The sequence below is a fragment of the Petaurus breviceps genome, unplaced genomic scaffold (assembly GCF_028583685.1).
Source record: "Petaurus breviceps papuanus isolate PSGF00001 unplaced genomic scaffold, PetGlider_PUasm1.0 90779, whole genome shotgun sequence".
NCBI lineage: Eukaryota > Metazoa > Chordata > Mammalia > Diprotodontia > Petauridae > Petaurus > Petaurus breviceps.
In genome coordinates this window covers 5,688,147-5,705,694 of record NW_027187344.1, presented here as the reverse complement: position 1 = coordinate 5,705,694, position 17,548 = coordinate 5,688,147, and the positions used below count along the sequence as shown (strand labels likewise).

General features: G+C 47.0%; 1 protein-coding gene across 1 annotated transcript; it reads left to right on the top strand.

Annotated features, from left to right (window-relative positions):
- The first annotated feature begins 7,099 nt into the window (after positions 1 to 7,099).
- BARHL1 (BarH like homeobox 1) lies at positions 7,100 to 15,132 on the top strand. The gene is made up of 3 exons (XM_069069598.1): positions 7,100 to 7,565; positions 12,234 to 12,456; positions 14,838 to 15,132. Exons 1-3 carry the CDS (start codon positions 7,100 to 7,102, stop codon positions 15,130 to 15,132), a joined length of 984 nt encoding a protein of 327 aa, XP_068925699.1.
- The last annotated feature ends 2,416 nt before the right edge of the window (positions 15,133 to 17,548 follow it).

Below are 17,548 nucleotides of genomic sequence, written 5' to 3'. Positions count from 1 at the left end.
AGAATGGATAACAATGGATCAAGGTGTTCAAACACATACTCATACAATGTTAATGAAACACAGGGTTCATCACCCCAGGGAAGACAGAAAAAGCCTTACTTCTTGATTTAAAATGAGGGAAAAGGTTAATAGATTTTCTCGGGGCACAAGATAAGCAGTTAAAAATTAGCAGACTTACTCTGGGAACAAATAGATTTCACTTCATAATGAAGTAGTAAAACCTGACAACTGTTGGTCAGGCTTGGTTATAGGAAATTTCTGTAATAGTTTCCTCCATCAATGAAATCATAGGTCTAGACCCCAAAACAACCAAAAGTGAGAATCCCTGGTGCTAGTCCTTCTTAAAGGGTTATTGGTTAATTGATAGTAGGAGAGAGATGACATTTCTTCTAGGTTGCATGGTGCAGATGCTTGATAAATTTGTATAGAATTGAATTGAAGATTGTGTTAGTAATAAAAAAGGAATATGTGTTCGTAAGAGGAGCACAAAATATTCATGGGTCCAAAGTCAAAGGTTTCCTACCTCTCCTGTTGGTGATGTAAGGCCAGAGAACACTCAGGATACATTAAATATCTACTATTGTACCAGACACTGTGTGTCCTTCTTGTGCATCTATTGAAGAATCCGAGTCAAAGAAACAAGACTCTTGGGAATTTGAGACATGAAAGACCTTGTTTCTTGACAAATTCTGCATTTTGAAGAATGCAGACATATTGAGTCATAAGAAAGGCCTTGGTATCTGTAGTTGGTTCCTAGGATTCCAACACCAAGATACTCCAAATTCTACCTATATACTTAGTATGTCATGAGGGACAGGATGGCATAATGAATAAAGGGATAGACTCAAGAGTCATGAAAAACTGAGTACAGGTGGTATCTCAAATACTTGCTAGCTTTTTGACCCTGGATGAATCACTTAATCTCTCTAAGCCTCAGTTTCCCCATATGTAAAATGATAACCTCACAGGGTTGTGATGACTAAATGTGATAATATATTTAAAGTGCTCTATAAACTTTAAAGCACCATATAAAAGGGAGTTATTATCATTACCATTCAGGCCCTCCTATAACTGAGGAAACTGTGGGTGGGATAGGAGAGCTGGCAACCAGTCTTTTAAAAGATGGTATAAATGTGAGATCTTATTACTATTTTATAGATCTGTGAAGTTTGGGCACTTCCTTCATTAAAGCAGATAATGAGCCCCCCAGGCCTTAGTAGATGGTAGGATCTTAGGGTTGGAAGGGATCTTGAGATTGTCTAATCCAAGGGTAGGGAATCTTCAGCCTTGAGGTCAAATGTGGTCTTTTAGGTCCTTGGGTTCGACCTTTTGACTAAGTCCAAGTTTTACAGAACAAATCTAAGGGGATTTATTCTGTGAAGTTTGGATTCAGTCAAAGGGCCACACTTGAGGACCTAGAGGACCACATTTGACCTTGAGGCCTCAGATTCCCCTTCCCTGGTCTAACCCTAACCACTTCATTTTGCAGAAAAGGAAACTAAGACCCAGAAAGGGGAAGTGACTTCCCCAAGGTCACACAGGGAATATGTTAGTAATAGATTTGGGATTCTAAACCAGGTCTTCTTACACTAAATCCAGAGTTCTTTCTACTAAGCCCAGAGAGTCTTTGTGAATTGCTGTGATGAAAAAAAAATATTCATCACTTGTTTCTGGTGATGAACCTCTAAAGCTTAACTTCTATTCCTTCCCTGGGCCCACACTCAGTGCCTTCCTATATTGACAAGTCATATGGAGCTTAAATTCTGTTGGCATAGTCTTTGAGAATCCAGTATCATCCTGGTACCATGAAGGTATCAAAGTAGCACTGGAGTAGAAAGAGGCATTATTATCTCCTTGGCACATTATCTTTATCCTAAGTGATCTAAGCAAGCATACACAGTCCTTGTCCTTTTAGGGGCTCAAGCCTATTACTAATTTAGTGAGAAATTGAGATCAGACCTGGAAATTAGGGAGAGGAGTTGGGGATGGATGGGGATGGACTAAGCTATTGAAAACAATGTATTGAAGCACTGGATTTAACTTCAGAAGATCATGGTAGGATCCTGGTTCTGACACTTACTAGTTGTGATCCTGGGCAAGTCATTCCCCTGTAATTGGATTAGAGAATCTCTAAAGTTCTTTACAGCATTAGGTTCCATATTCCTACAAATATAGACCTAAAAGCAGAATAAAAAAATCCCTATGCTTAGCCCTGAACTTAAGGGAAAAGCTAAAACAGAGAGAAAGAGAGACCTATAAAGACAGATAGAGAGAAACACACAAAGACAGAGAGGGGAGAGAGACAGAGAAAGAGAGAGACAGAAAGAGAGAATAAAATAGTGAATAGAGAATAAAATAGTGCCCATATCTTGACTCTAGCAGGCCAGGGAAATCAGGGTACATCCAACCACAGTTGGAAAACTTCCAATCATTCAAGTTGTCCAAAAATTGAGTGATGGTCCCCAAAAGTTAGAGATTCTCCTTCTTTGTAGGCCTGTGAGCAAGAAGTGAATGTCTGTGCTGAGGATTCCTCTTCAGGTATATACTAGATGATCTTTGGAGTCCCTTCCGTCTCTGAGAATCTGCAGTTCTGATACTATAATTCTGAATGAGCCATGATTTCACTTTGCCAGTGGCAAAGCTGGGACCTAAGTGTTCAAGGAGCATTGGAAATAAACTGCTCATTATAAACAGTAGAAGATTTACTGGGATTCCATTTTGCTTGAGAGAGCTTGGACTTTAGTCAGAGGTCCTGGGTTCATGTCTTAGTTTTGCTGCTTACTAGTTTTGTTACCTAGGACTCATGTCAATTCCCTGAACCTCATTTTCCTCATGTGTAAAATGAAGATGATAAAACATGTACTATAAGGTTGTAAGGCAAATACTTTGTAAATTGTAAGTAAGCTACTATATCGGTCTAAATATAGGCCATACCTGTCCTCCCCCTCTGGTTTGTATGAAACTAGAGTATAGCATATATATAATTACATTCTCAGTATATATTGTGGGAAGATTGTGAAAAGGAGAATGGAAATGAAGATCAAAAGTAGCAACAATAAAAATAAATAGTATTTGAATTAAAATAATTTTTTTAAACCGAGAGAACATTTGTATTTATTTTGGTAATGAGTACTTATTTATTAGTGTATATATTCACATCTTTCAAAAGGATTTCACTTTAGGGGTGCTATGTATATTTAGATTAACATATTATTATTATGTATTCTTAATATGACTTGAAGAATATAAAATAAAAACTATTAACTAATTTTATTTTCTTTTTAAAAAAAATACTACCACCAAGCACGAACCCATGAAGGAGAGGCTCATCACTAATAGGCTGGCCAACATGGATGAATTCTTGGGCCATTAGCACAGTTAATAGTTACTAGCCAGACAGGCTCCTGCCAGGAATGATGGACGTTTGATTATTTAAATTTTATAATGGGATTTCCTGATTCCCCTGGTTGTTAGCACTTTTCCTAAACTCCCCTCCAATTACTTACTATTTTCTTATCTATGTACATGTTTCTTCACCATAATTTCCTTGAGGGCAAGCACTGTTTTCATTTTTGTTTTTGTATTCCTAGTGCCTAGCACAGTGTTTTGCCCATAATAAGCATCTAATAAATGCTTGTTGAAATGGCTTTAATTTAATTGGAGGAAAGATAAGTTCTATATGGGGTGAAATATTCTGAAGATTCTTAGGAGACTGGTGCTTCAGCTCTGAGGAATGTCAGAGAAGAAAAGATACCTCTTTTACTCTAGCTTTCCACCCGTTCCTATCGAGGGAGTTCTATCAACTTCCACCGTGGCAGATACAACTGGGGGAGGGGGGGAAAGAAGGGGACAGCTAGGGCTGAGCAGAAAGAGGGAAACAGAGAAACTGTATTGCTGAAGGTGAATACTGCTGAACAGAGTGAAATATAAGTGTGAGAGAGAAGGAAGAGAAAGGAGAACATTATATTGCATTAACTTTCACATTATATCTGATATTACTACCAAACAAAGAATAATTTGGCATATGTAATAATCCAGTTAGACTTTCTAGTTTAGAAGAACCCAGAAATCTGGGAAAGGTGTCTGAAGGTCTCTCCAGGCCACTTTTTCCACAACATAGAATATCAGCTCACTGAGAGCGGCTCCGAGAGTTTCATGTTCTGGCTGCTGGTTTCCTCCCAAACTATATTCTCCTTGCCTTCCCTACGTTCTGACTTTCTCTGGAACTAGGGCTGGAAAGGTGAGACAAAAAAGGAGGCAAGGGCATAAAACTCCTAAATCATGTATTCGGACCTGCTGAGTGAAGAGACTCCCAGAATAACTGAGATGATGGGGAAGAAAAGAAAGGGGGGAGGGGTGTCAAAAGCTTGTCTTACAGTCTTACCCAAGCCAACACAGGTGGCTCTGAGGTCCCTCTTTTGTAACAAGTTTTATAATTTGGATCTTAACATCACAAGGGGAACAACTCCAATGCCGATAGGCAGGACGTGTGGGCTAGGATCAATAGAAAATTGGGAGCAAATAGGCCGAACAAGCTTCCCCAGACTCCACTTTATCTTTTTCATCAAAAACAACTACAAAAACTCATGTGAGCTCTGCAGCGGGCACTCAGATCAACAGTGGCTGACGGAGTCGGAAAGCAGCCCAACAAGCCGTCCGCCGGCTCACTCTGTGTCCTCCTCTCCCACTCACCCCCTCCCTCTTCCGACAGCTTGCAGCCGGGCCACCTCCTCCTCTCCACCCCTGCCCGGGAGCCGCCCCCAGCCTCACAGCCCTAGGCCAGACAGGAGTGACCGCTTCCAATCTGCTGAGGGGCTAACCGAGGGGAAAAGAGCTAGGCGACAGGAGCTGAAGACTATCGAACGAAATTGACTTGAGGAGAAGTAAGTAGGAAGGGAAAGTTTCTATTCAACCAGGTTGTGCTAAACCTCCACTTCAAAAGTCTGGCTTCCAGCCCCTGTGTAAATTAGCGCGGATTTTTGCCCAGCGCGGAGAGAGAAGTTCAGTCCTCAGAGAACTTTTTTTTTTCTTCCCATCGCCAGCTAGGAGGAGACTCTTAACTCTCTCATGAGCGCCTCCCAGCCGAGACTCCCTGCAAACCTTGGACACTTCCAGAGTCTCTCAGATAGCAGGCTAGGGGACAGCTTTGGCGCCCCAGCCGCCACAAATCAGTCTTCTGCCTTCGACACTGCTCCGAACTCTGGTCACATTCCCTCAGGGAGGACACACAAAAAAAGATGAGGGGCTCTCATTTCGTGTTTCCAAGTGGCATCCCCCTCCCGCAAACAACCCCTGAAAAGAAATGTATATGTGATGGGGAGACTGGGATACATCGAAAAGACCCCGTTTCCTACGATGGTACCATATAAAGAGAGTACGTCGGTTGAGCTACGTCTCTGGGCCTTATAATGAAGCTGCGCGGACACCTCTTCTGGTTTCTCAGATTCGGAGGGACAAAAGCGCTAGTGCCTCTGGGGAGCGTGGCTTAGCTGGGGGGCGGAAGGGGCGGGGTTCCGTCTCTTTTGTCTAACTTTTTTCCTTGCTTCAACTGAGACCGCCTCAGGCATCCCGAAATCGGTAGCACCCGGACCCCTTTACCCCATAAGCCCACTTCTAAATGTGAAGAACCCCTTCCTGTCGCCAACCGGAACAGAAGAAACTGAGCTTTTTGTTAAGACCGATCTCCTGTCTGCCACTGCACCAAAGGAGAGAAGGAGCGGAGGCATGGTGAATAGAACAAGAAATGATTAAAAACAACTGTAGGCTGAATAGGGAGTTTGTGAAGAACACAAACTTTTTTCTTTTTAAGAACTTTTCCCCCTCTTACTGGGAAAGGAGTTCTGATTTCCGACAGCTAAACACTGCCTCCGACTCTGAGAGGAAAGGAAAAAAAAAAAAGATACCCGAAAGCTCAGTGGATTAGTGATTTGGCTAACTGTGGGAAAGGATCGGAGAAAACTTACTCGAAAAAAAAAAAACCCACAACCCAAGCCCACCGGCGGCAGCCTCATATTCCCTCACACACCAGCCCTTACCCCCCTTGGCTAATCACCCCTCATTAAAAGCTTCATCAGCGGCCTAATGAAAGCAAACCGTGTGGAAATCGCCGGTAAACAGTTGGGTCTGGACTGTAATTAATTCAGTGTCTCTTTTAATCAAGCTGAAAGGGGATCAGGCTCCTTCTTGCGAAACCGTGACATCACCCCCAAAATCACCCGGAACCAATCAGCGCCACCGCTCCGGGGACACGTGGGCGAGTCTCCCCTTTTAAAAAAAAAACACACAAAAAAACAACAAAACGAAAAAAAACTACACCCAAAAAACCCGAACGCCAAAGAAAAAGTGACTCAAGTTCATTTTTTAAAAGAAGGGGGGGAGGCGTACCGCACACGGAGAAACTGTGAGAGCAGTCTAGAGGCCCGGATTTGCCAGAACCTCTGTCCAAGGTGCTGAAACGTTCGCCCAAGGCTGCGGAAGCAGGGGAAGTAGGAGCGGGTGGGCCAGGTGGAGCAGCTTGCGTCTTGAGCTCTGTTGCTGTCCAAGGTTCTGATGCCGTCAGGTGCGCTCCGCCTTACCGGCTGGAAGCCTGGGTGCCTGGGACATACTGCTGTCCGTGGTGCTGACCAGCCGCTCTCTGTGAACTGCTCATCAGGAAGAAGGCTTTGATTGTACTACTTTTTAATTGTTATTATTCTTTTCTTTCTTTTGCAAAGCTTATTTTATTTAGATTTTATTTACTCACTTTTCTCTTTGCCAAAGGGAAATCTAGGCCGGAAACTTTCCCTTCTGTCCCCCAAAACTTGACGCTTTCTCCCTCCCTTTCCCCAGTTCTCCCTCCCCGACACTCCCACCACCCCCCTCCCTCAGGCACCGCAGCTCTTCGAGATGCTGCAGAAGCGCTGAGCCCTTGTGGATCTAATGCGCAAAGGCGTTTGGCCCAGAGCTCCCCGGCTCCCCCAAGGCTGAACTCGGTCCAAGGTGCCCGCCAGCTCCCTGCCCGCCTGCCCCATGCCAGCCCTCAGCTAGGGGCAGGGGCGGTGGCTGCTGGGGTTGGTGGGTGGGTGGGGAGGTTCTGGGGAGGAAAGGAAGCGGCTTGGCTATGGAAGGTTCCAATGGATTTGGGATCGACTCCATCCTCTCGCACAGAGCAGGCAGCCCCGCCCTTCCCAAGGGGGACCCCCTGATCGGGGACTGCCGCTCACCCCTGGAGCTAAGCCCCCGATCGGAAGGCAGCAGCGGATGCTCATCTCCTGCTTCGCCAAGAAGGGACTGTCTGGAGACAGGAGCACCACGGCCGGGCGGAGCGTCTGGCCAGGGTTTAGATTCCCACTTGCAACCCGGGCAACTGTCAGCTCCGTCCCAATCCCGCTCGGTGACCTCCTCCTTCCTGATCCGGGACATACTTGCCGACTGCAAACCGTTGGCAGCCTGCGCACCCTACTCCAGTAACGGGCAGCCCGCAGCCCAGGAACCCGGCGGCCGCCTCTCGGCCAAGCCCGGAGAGGACTTTAGAGACAAACTGGACAAAGGCGGCAGCAACTCTTCCTCTGATTCAGAGTATAAAGGTAAGAAGTCTGGAGGTGAGGAGGTTAAGATACAGGGGAGGAGGGAACTGGAGCCACAAAATCTTGTATATGACCGTTCTCAAGCTGGGCACCGTTTCCAGTCTCCCTTAAAAAAAAGAGCCTAGACACGATCATCTGTGTGGCAACTTTCTGGAGCTGTTTCTTCCATCGAGGAAATCTGAAGGAGGGGTAACGGGGAGTAGGGATCGGAATCAAATCAAGCTCTTATCGGGGCAGGAAGCAAACTTATAAAACAGTCAGGAGTACTCCTCCTGAGACATTTGACCCACTGAGACAGTGTTTTGGTCCCTTCCCAGGACTCCAAAAAAAAAAAAAAAATACCGTCGATAGCACAGTTCGGGGACCTTCGGTTTAATTTAAATGTCCCCATTTGAAGCTAGAAACGAGTTTCTGTAGGCTGTGTTCACACCAGAGTTTCCACTGAGGCCAGGTAAGACCAGAGCTTCGACTTTAAGTCTACATTTCTATCAAAGAATAGGCATTAAGTTTCTCTTCTCGCCCGGTCTCTGTCCATTAGGGGACAGAGGGAGTCAAGCAGAAATACTAAGTTCAAAGAAATGAGCCAGCAGAAGGGTGAGAAGGTTAGGGGGAACCTTGATACTGGGGTAGGAGCCAGAGGGCCTGGAAGACGGGAAATCCTGAGAGGGCAAGCTAGCTTTTCTTACTGAATTTGATTGTATATGGAACTGAACATTGAATTCAGGGACCTCGGAGGGACAGGTGGTCCTTTGGTTCTTGTATAACTATCTCACCTGTCTTCCTTGGTCCCTCCTGAGTCAGTCTCCTAACTTTCGTTCTTGTCTTGGTTAATTTATTCCTCCTTTTTACCTCACGGGAAGCTGAGTAGGAAGGAAAAGTAGGGTAAAGGCAGTGAGAAAGTAAGAAGGGAAAGTTCTTTATGACTTGTTTCTCCTCATTACCTTTCAATTACTTGGGCTCCAGCAAGAGGCACTAATTTCTTTCTCCGAGACCCTGGAAAATGGCAAGAGGAGACTCAGGAGTCTGCTGTGGAGAAGGACCCCTGTTCCCTTCCCGCTGGTTAACTGTGCTGAAGGTGTGGGCAATAAGGAGCTCCCATTTCACTTCAGAATTAATTTCAGTATCCCTTTCTTCAAGATGGAATTTCCTCATAAAGTTCCTTTTATTTTCTCTGGAGTCCACATATCTGTCCTCCTATCCTAAATCTCTACAAGAGGCTTGCACATCTTTGGAGCCAGGGTTTTAGGAGAGGAGAAATCGTTTGTTTTCTAAGCACTCAGGCTATCCTGTCCAGAATCCTCTATCAAGATAAACTCCTCGACCGACCTTATCCCCAAATCTTTTCCCAGGCAGTTCCTCCAGGTCTGGGATGTGTAGGCAGGGGTTTGGAGGAGCAAAGAAGAAAGTGAATTGGACAAGAGCTACTTAGGCAGGGAGTCTCAAGGAATGTGAGTTAACAAGCGGGAAAAGCTTCCGTATTTGTCCTCTGCCCAGATCTACTCTTGTCGAAGAACTGTTTTCAGATCGAGTGAGACTGGCCTTACAGAAAGAGGCTGGCCTGATGCAGATGGTTATATCCAACTCCAGACTTCAGGATAAGGACAAAACCCCCTGTTCTCTATGTATATGAGTGTGTGGGGGCAGAGTTAACATGTGAAACATTATGTAGCTCTTCCTATTCCTTTCTTTAGCTCCCTGGCCGAATTTAGATGAGAATTAATTCCAAAAACTTTAATAGCCATGTCATCATTACTCTCTTTAATAAGCATTATGAAGTTGCGCTTATACCAAATGTAAGATGTATACTAGATATAGGCATACCCAATTCCAAAAATTTATTGAGTATTTATAAGTCCATCTCAGAAAGGAAGTGAAGGCTCAAATGGAGAATACTGGGGACTGGAACACCAAAAGAAACAGGGAACAAACGGTGACCACAACTCGGCTGCAAGTGCTGTTTCTCTCTAGCGAAGGAAATTTCTGATTACGGAGACAGATGAAGGGCAGATCGATAGAAACACAAATTATAAGATGCATACACCAGTCTATGAAGGGAACAAAATTCGTTTATACTGTTAAGAGGGGTTTCCTTTGTAGGCCAGTTGGCAGGCAAAAAAAAAAAAATCATGAGATTCCCGAGGTTCTTGTAAGTCCCCCTTGCTGTGTAACTACGGGCAATTTTAAAGGAGAGGAAATAGATCTCGAGGGTACCGATATTTGTTTGTGGGAAGCTGCCGGGAAATTCTAAGTGATCTAGCTGTAAAGACAAGAACCGAGCCTCTCAACTGGGGCGTCCTCTGCTTCTGGTCTCGGGACAATAGGCCGGCTCCAAGTCGGGTTAGGCTACTGCGCCTTGGTACGAATTACTTGAAAATGACATGGAAAAGGGAAGGCGACTAATGTAACTATTTCCGTCAATTTGAGTTCCTTTTCGCAACCAACTCCCCTGCTTCCCAAGTCTGGTCGCAAGTCACCAAACAGGCCAGAAGACTTACGAAGTCCCACTTTAAACTTAAGCTGGCCTTTTCCCCTAACACTACATACATACTCGCCTAACCCCTGGGTGAGGACCTCACTGGTGAACTGAAGTAACAAGCCGTATGATTCGGCAGCCAATCTGGATCGAGTGGAAATCACCCGCTTCCTCCGGAATATTAAGTTTTGGTCTGAAAGTATCCGGAAAATTACCTTGTCTTCCATTTCCCTTCGCTCAAGTAGACTTAGCTTAAGTACTTGCCCTCGTCCTCCCTGATTTCTCTCACCAGCTCCCAGCCTCTCATTCTCAGGAACTCAGCTAGCTTTCCCCAGCGTTCTCTTTCCTCGATTCCGCGCTGAGCCCCGGCTCTCTCCCCGGCTGAAAGCCACTGTCTTTCCAGTTGAGGAGTTTTGCTCCCTAGCGGCTCAATTAACCGGATTATTGTTCCCTACAGAGAGAAATCAACTCGTATTCCACTCAAGCCCTGTCAGCACTAAAGCAGCTCACAATGAAATTCACCGTAAAAGACTGAACACAGGGATGTTGTTCTCCTACCTTCCCCGCCAATTTATGGAAAGGGGCCGTTTTGGTTACTTAATAGCTTTAGAGGAGAAGGAGAGAGGGAATTAAAGAGACAAAAGGAGAGAGAGAGAGAGAGAGAGAGAGAGAGAGAGAGAGAGAGAGAGAGAGAGAGAGAGAGAGAGTTCAGTTTTAGGGTGTAGAACATCCTTGTTCTAAAGCAGTGAAATGTGTGATAGCCAGCACACTTGGGATAGAGAGGAAAGAGACAGGTGTTTGTGGGGCACTGTAAAATATATCCCATAAACCACATTTTTATGTTAATATGCTTATTTATGCCATAAATATCACTCATTGTTTCTGGTATATTATATATACATATATAATAATATGTTATATGCTTCTAATATATTTTATTGTACATAATATTTACATATAAATACACATTTATATATAAAATTCGAATATCTATCTGAAGTTAAAATATTTCTCTATATACACACATTGTATGCATATATTAAAATAATACAAATAATTACTTATCCATTTCAGATCTTAGTTTCCTCATCTGTAGAATGAGGGGGCTAGACTAGATGGCTTCCAACATCCTTTCCAGTTCTGATATATTGCTCCATATACACAGTCCTAAAAAGCGCATTTGTATGCACCAAACTAAAAATATAGTGTAGATGATCACCAATTTCCACTTTAATAAGTTTATTTTTCTTACCTCAAACCTCAGAGTACATTCTATTTTTAATATATCATTTTCGTGTGGTGTAATATGTGGTCGCCAAACAGAGACCTCCATGTATGTGACTATGGGGCACATTCTGAGCAGGACATGGTCTAACATAGAATTAGGCTAAGAAATTCGTCCTTTAAGGTTTCGGCTCTCTTTTCTGGTTCACTCTTTAATTTGGCATCACACAGCCCTTTATGCACATGATCCTATGATCTTATGATCCTTTTCCCCGTGGGGGTTGGGTGGGAAGGAGGGAAAATCTTGTGCTTCCCTGACCCTCTGAGGTACAGCCGATCCAAACGCTTAGTTGGAAAGAGAACACTCTCGCGGTGAGTTCACATGCACGTCTGTTTTATTTCAGACTTATTTTTTCTTCACTCTTCCCACTTGAGGTCTTCTTGGCTTAATTTACCCCCCTCCCACCCCCACCCCAGAGCTAGAGGAACAGGAGAACAGAGTGGACCACGCTCTGGAGACACTCCTGCTTCCACTCATACTCCCACTCCCTAGGTCAATAGAAAGAAAGGACGTTGAGGTGGTTGAAAGCAGAAAGTTAAAAAGAACTTTTCCCAAGGTTTCGTTCCCTTTTCATTCTTAAAGCGTTTTAACGTTTTCTTTTTCTATCTTCGTTATGGAAACGCTAACTCAGATAAGCCTAGCTAGAAGAATAAGAGACCAACCCAATCTGGGTGCGGATTTCTTACAGGCAGGGGGAAAAATAAGTATTTGAAGTAACATTTGCAAACAAATCAACAACTTGTGAAATTATGCTAGGAAGTACAAAGACAGCTGGACAGTGAAGTTTGGACTGCTTATCCTGGACTAGTTTTTCACTCAAGCAGGATGAAACTGGAGAGGGGCGGGAAGCTGAGTAAATGGTTGTCAGGTTTTGTAGAGCTGTTTTGATCCCCTTGATTGTCTTCTCCAGTGAAAGAAGAAGGAGACCGAGAAATCTCTAGTTCCCGGGATAGTCCCCCTGTGCGCCTGAAGAAGCCTCGTAAAGCTCGCACTGCCTTTACGGACCATCAGTTGGCGCAGCTGGAACGCAGCTTCGAGAGGCAGAAATATTTGAGCGTGCAGGATCGCATGGAGCTGGCCGCCTCGCTCAACCTTACTGACACGCAGGTCAAGACCTGGTACCAGAATCGCAGGTGAGGCTCCCAAAGGGGCGTCGGATAGAAGACCTCCAGGGTCTGGGATTGGGGAGGGTGCTCTGAAAGCCAACACTTGCCTGAAATCCATCCCTCGTCAATTCACTTTCCATCCCAGAGACGAAACTTACACAGCACAGGCTCGACATGCACACATACATACAGACAAAGCCCACAAACACACTCACACAATACACAACTTCCGGCTCAAAGCTGTGATTCTATGACTATTATCCCAGAAAACTAGGACCTGAATGAGAGCGTTGAGGTATTATAGACTAAAAGTACACAACACATAAACTCTGGCATAACACAGTTGCAGAGTTGCATGGACATCACAAAGAGAGGCAAACCACATACACACACACTTTCACGCACACACACACACATACACACACACAGTACAAAGTAGTGGACTAGACCTACCCATATGCTCTTCCGCCAGCCCCATCCTCTACTCTCCCTACTCTTCTCCTCCCCCTCAATCTGGGCCCCAGGCTTTTTAGATGGTCTTACACTCAACAGCCAAGGCACCTGCACCTCTCCCTACATCACTGGGGAATTGGAGTTTGCCCAGTGTTGGGAGGGTCTATAGTTGACCTCTGTGACCCTTACTCTCGACCCTGGAGTGAAAATTACTGCCCATCCCGCAGTCGTGTATTGGGGATACAGAGCAGGACTGAAGTAAACCCGGATTAAGAGAGGGGAGAAAAGCAGAGGTCAGAGCAGGAATCAAGATGGAACGCAACACAGAGACTAAAGCAGAGGCATGCCTGTTCGAAATCGGCTTTCTCCAAGTGTCTAGGAAGAGAAGTAGCTAAAACTGGTCTGATGCCTGAAACTGGGACTCACATCCCAGCTTTCCGCTGTGCACTGGTGGACAACATACCACTGGGCTAGGTCTGTTTCCCTAGAGAGGAAAATTCAGCACTATGGTAGGCACCCACCAACCACACTGTGAGAGTTAATTAACAAAGAAACACCTTGAGTTCCTGTGGAAGGGTGCAAAAACAAATTGGTACTCTCTTTGGGGAGTGTTTCAGATGACCTAAGAGTCGAGATGTTCCCAGTGTCACCCTCAGTCTCAGCCGAAAAGCGTTTCCCCTAAACAAGGCATATAACACATAGAGCTATTAATAATAAATACCGATTACTGCTCTGGGCATCAATAATTAAGAGCAGTTACAGTAATTACACAATTATGATGATGATGAATAATTCAGGGAGGGAAATTGGGTTGGGGCTCCTTGAGCCCCAGACCACGAGGGCCTAAGAAGAGACCTCGGGATGCTGCAGTGGCTCTGTTTGAGGACCCCAAGGTTCAGCACTGTGCTGCAGAGAGCACCTTCACCTCACAGCCTCCAAACTCCCATTAGTTGCCTGTCCAGAGGCTAAGGCTCAAGAAGTCCATAACCTTGTTAGGAGGCTTAGGACTAGCACATTTATGCTCCTCACCTCCTTCTAGTTCTGCTTCCCCAGGGGTCAGATGAACAAATAGGCATTGAGTTCCTCTGGTCAACTCAGGCTTCTAACTCTTTGGCTAGTGAGGTATCACTCAATCCTGCAAGCCCCAAATCTGCCCTAAACCTCATTCATACTCCCCTGGATTTTTGGTCCTGTTTGAAGGTGAGGATGCTAGGCCCCCGGCTCCTGTCCTCTTCTCCCAACCTGCCTCACCCTGGTCACAGGGGAGGTAGGCCAGATAGCGACTCCAAAACCCTGGTTTGGGGAGGCTTAGAAATCAGTCAATCCAGCCTTCGGCATCACTTATCCCTCATGGCCCCTCTCTCCAAAGTAATAGTGGGATTTCGGTGGAATTTCACGAGAGCAGAAGGCTCCTGGGAGTTAGTTTTGCTTTTCTGTTCATTTGGGTCCTATATGACTATTTGCATGATCACCATATCCATCATCATTACCATCATTCTTGTAACTATGCCTGCTCTTCTGTTTAGGAGCAAGTCCATCCGATCAAAAGGGTATAATAATCGTGTTATCTTCTGCTTGACATCCCCCTCCTCCCCTTCTCCCTCTGTCTCTCCATTCAGGCAACTGAGACTGGGGTATTCCCATGACCAGTCTCGGAATTTCCCTTCCTTTCTAGACCTTTTCCCCTGTCCTCTGTTCCCTCAACTCCTCTCTCACCTCTCTTTTTGTCGTTTCTTTCCTCGTCTTTTTCATGCCCTTGCTCAACTCCTCCACTGCTCCCCCACACCAGCTCCTCTCTCAACGAGAGGTCAGTTGAGCTCATTGGGCCTATATCCCCATCCATCTCCAGTCCCAAATTTGGACGGAGATAGCTGGGGCTGATTAAGTTGGATCCAGGAGTCGGCGTCTAGGCGCCCACTTCCATTATCCGACGCTGTATCTGTTTCTATCCCCAGAACCAAATGGAAGCGTCAGACGGCTGTGGGTTTGGAGCTGTTGGCAGAGGCAGGCAATTACTCAGCGCTGCAACGGATGTTCCCGTCGCCTTATTTCTACCCGCAGAGTCTGGTTTCCAATCTAGACCCTGGAGCAGCCCTCTACTTGTACCGGGGCCCCAGTGCTCCTCCGCCCGCACTTCAGAGACCTCTGGTGCCCCGCATCCTTATCCACGGACTCCAGGGAGCCAGCGAACCGCCTCCTCCCCTGCCCCCACTCGCGGGCGTTCTCCCGCGAGCGGCACAGCCCCGGTGAGCCTCAGTCCCCAGCCTTAGCCACCCCGGGCGCTAGTTCTCCCTCTCCGCGCGGGCCGCGCAGCCCCCACCCTCACCCCAGTTCATTGATAACTGAGAATGAGGAAGCAAGGGAGAGCAGAATCCGCTGCGCGCCCGGAGGGGAGACATCCTTTACCCAGAGCCCTCTTTTGGAGGAGTGGGTGTTGAAAATCCTCCCCGCTCCCAATCCCCTCTTCGTTCCAAAACATCTTCCCACAAAGGGCCAAAAGTTAATACTCCCAAGAGCCGGCCAGTGGCTGATTCCCACCTCTTCCCCAATTTTGTCAGCCGCCCTGCTTCACTTCACTCAAACCAGCCGAGGATGGGGTCAGTTTGCCCTAGCCGGGTTGTATCTGGCTCTGTGCATACATTTTCTCCTACTGCTCTCCACCGTGCCCCCACCCAACTTGCTCCTTAATCTCCCGGGAATTTGATCCGTAAGGAGCCTCCTCTCCCTGCCTTTCCCCCAGTCTGGGTGGGTGGGTGGATGAAGGAACCTTGAGCTGCTTGCTCTGTCTTATTCCCTTGGCTCCTGGCCTCCTGCTGTATATTTGCCCCTTCCTCCCCGCACCCTGCAGAGTTAGGGAGGGCAGGGAGGAAAACGCGGACTGCTGCTTGTACAGTGACGCTCCCCCTCCCCTCTCCCTCTACCCCAGTGGGAGCCCCGGCTAGGTCCAGAGGAGAGGCTGACCGGGCCAGGCCGAGCTGTACATACCGCGTGTAAAGTGTATATGAAGTTATTTATTCGTGACCCATGAGCCCGTGACCGTGTCCGTGAATTTGTGAGTCTGTAGCCTGCGCCCTCTCTGCTCCCGGGCGTGGCAGGAAGGGGCCAAGGAGACTTGCTTATGCAGCCCCAACCTCCAGCCCGGGCCCCTGGGCCAGTCAGGTCCCTTGGGCTCGCGCTCTCTCTTTTTTAAATGTCGAAATAAACTTCTTACAAATTCACAAGCCTGCTCATGTGCACGCTGCCTCTTCGTCTAGGACTCTGCTCCTCCAGCCCTTTGCTCTCACGATCTTTACATTTTGGCCTCTCCCTTTTCCCAATCGCAAACAGATGCTCTTTTACTCTCACCTTTTCCCCTCTCAATCTTCTATTCCCTCGCCCCATCAACAAAGTATTTCCTCCCTTTCCCTTTCTTCATTCGATTCCTATTTCTCTATTTTATTGGCCCGTTCCCTTCTATTTCCCTTCCTTTTCCAGCCCCCCCCTCGTCTCTTTCCCCTTTATTCCCCTTCGATCCATTCACCTGGTTCCTTCCCTTTACAACTCTTCCCTCACCAGTCCAAAACTGTTTTCCTTTCCTACGTCACTTGGGTACTTGGGGCCTTAGTCCCAAGAAGGTAGAGTTCCAGTGGGCCGGAGCTGGGAGGGGAGGTAAAGAGGGCAGAGGCGTGGGGGAGGGAGAGACATGTATGGAAGGGGGTCACTGTCCGGGCGCTCGCTTTGCAGCGGGCTGGGCTGCTATTCTCCCTCCCCAAGTGAGCTCATCTGTCCGGGACCATTCGCCGGCAGCTGGTGACCGGGACCCGACGGGCGCGGTGAACGACAGATGGGCGCCGAGGCAGAGCCCACTCTCCCCCCACACGGCACCCGTTGCCCACTATCAACCCCTCCTCGCCCGGGTCACTCCCATCCTGGTCCTGGACTGTCAGTCCCGGGGTGGAGCCGCGTGGGGGCTAGAGACGAACGAAGCTGAACTGTTCTAGCTTCGGCTCAGTCTTGCACCTTCCAGCTGCCTCAGGGAATTCAGAGACACATCTCCAACTCCGTTCCCATAAACCAGAGGCACCTTAGCAATGCTTCACCGATCCGGTTCCCTTCCCACTTCCCATTTACCCTTGGGGTAAGGTTTGGAATAAGAGGGAGAGGTGGCAATTCCTTCTCGCCCTCCCCACCAGCTTCTGCCTCACCCCAACACCAGGATCCCGAGGGGGCTGGATTTAAACCCTGAGCCAGACTCCAGGCTGTGCCCACATTCAGGGGGAAATCATTCCCATCTCAGGGGAGGTAGCAGGTGCTCTTAGTGGACCAACCCGCTCCCCCCTCCCCCCGCCTTCCTTCCCCACCCACTGTCCAGCATTCAACCTGAAGCCGCCCTGACCCTCAAAATGCTAAGGGTAGGGGAGGCACCAGACTCTAAGAAAGGAAAAACATTCAAGGCTGGGAATCGCCTTTCAGTGGAACAATAACCAGAGACCCTTCCAGTTTTGTTGACAGGAAAGATCTGGGAGATGAAAAACTGCTTTGGAGGGGAGTGAGGGGTGGGGGAAAACTGGTATACAGACCCTCATTAAAACCAGAGCCAGCTCCTGGTCTGCAACTGTTTCCTACCCCTATTCTATCCAACACACACACACACACACACACACACACACACACACACACACACACA

Coding starts and splice junctions, on each gene's coding strand:
- BARHL1 (XM_069069598.1), top strand. CDS start 7,100: ATGGAAGGTTCCAATGGATTTGGGATCGACTCCATCCTCTCGCACAGA. Junction 7,566..12,233: donor CTCTGATTCAGAGTATAAAG/GTAAGAAGTCTG, acceptor TGTCTTCTCCAG/TGAAAGAAGAAGGAGACCGA. Junction 12,457..14,837: donor ACCTGGTACCAGAATCGCAG/GTGAGGCTCCCA, acceptor TTCTATCCCCAG/AACCAAATGGAAGCGTCAGA.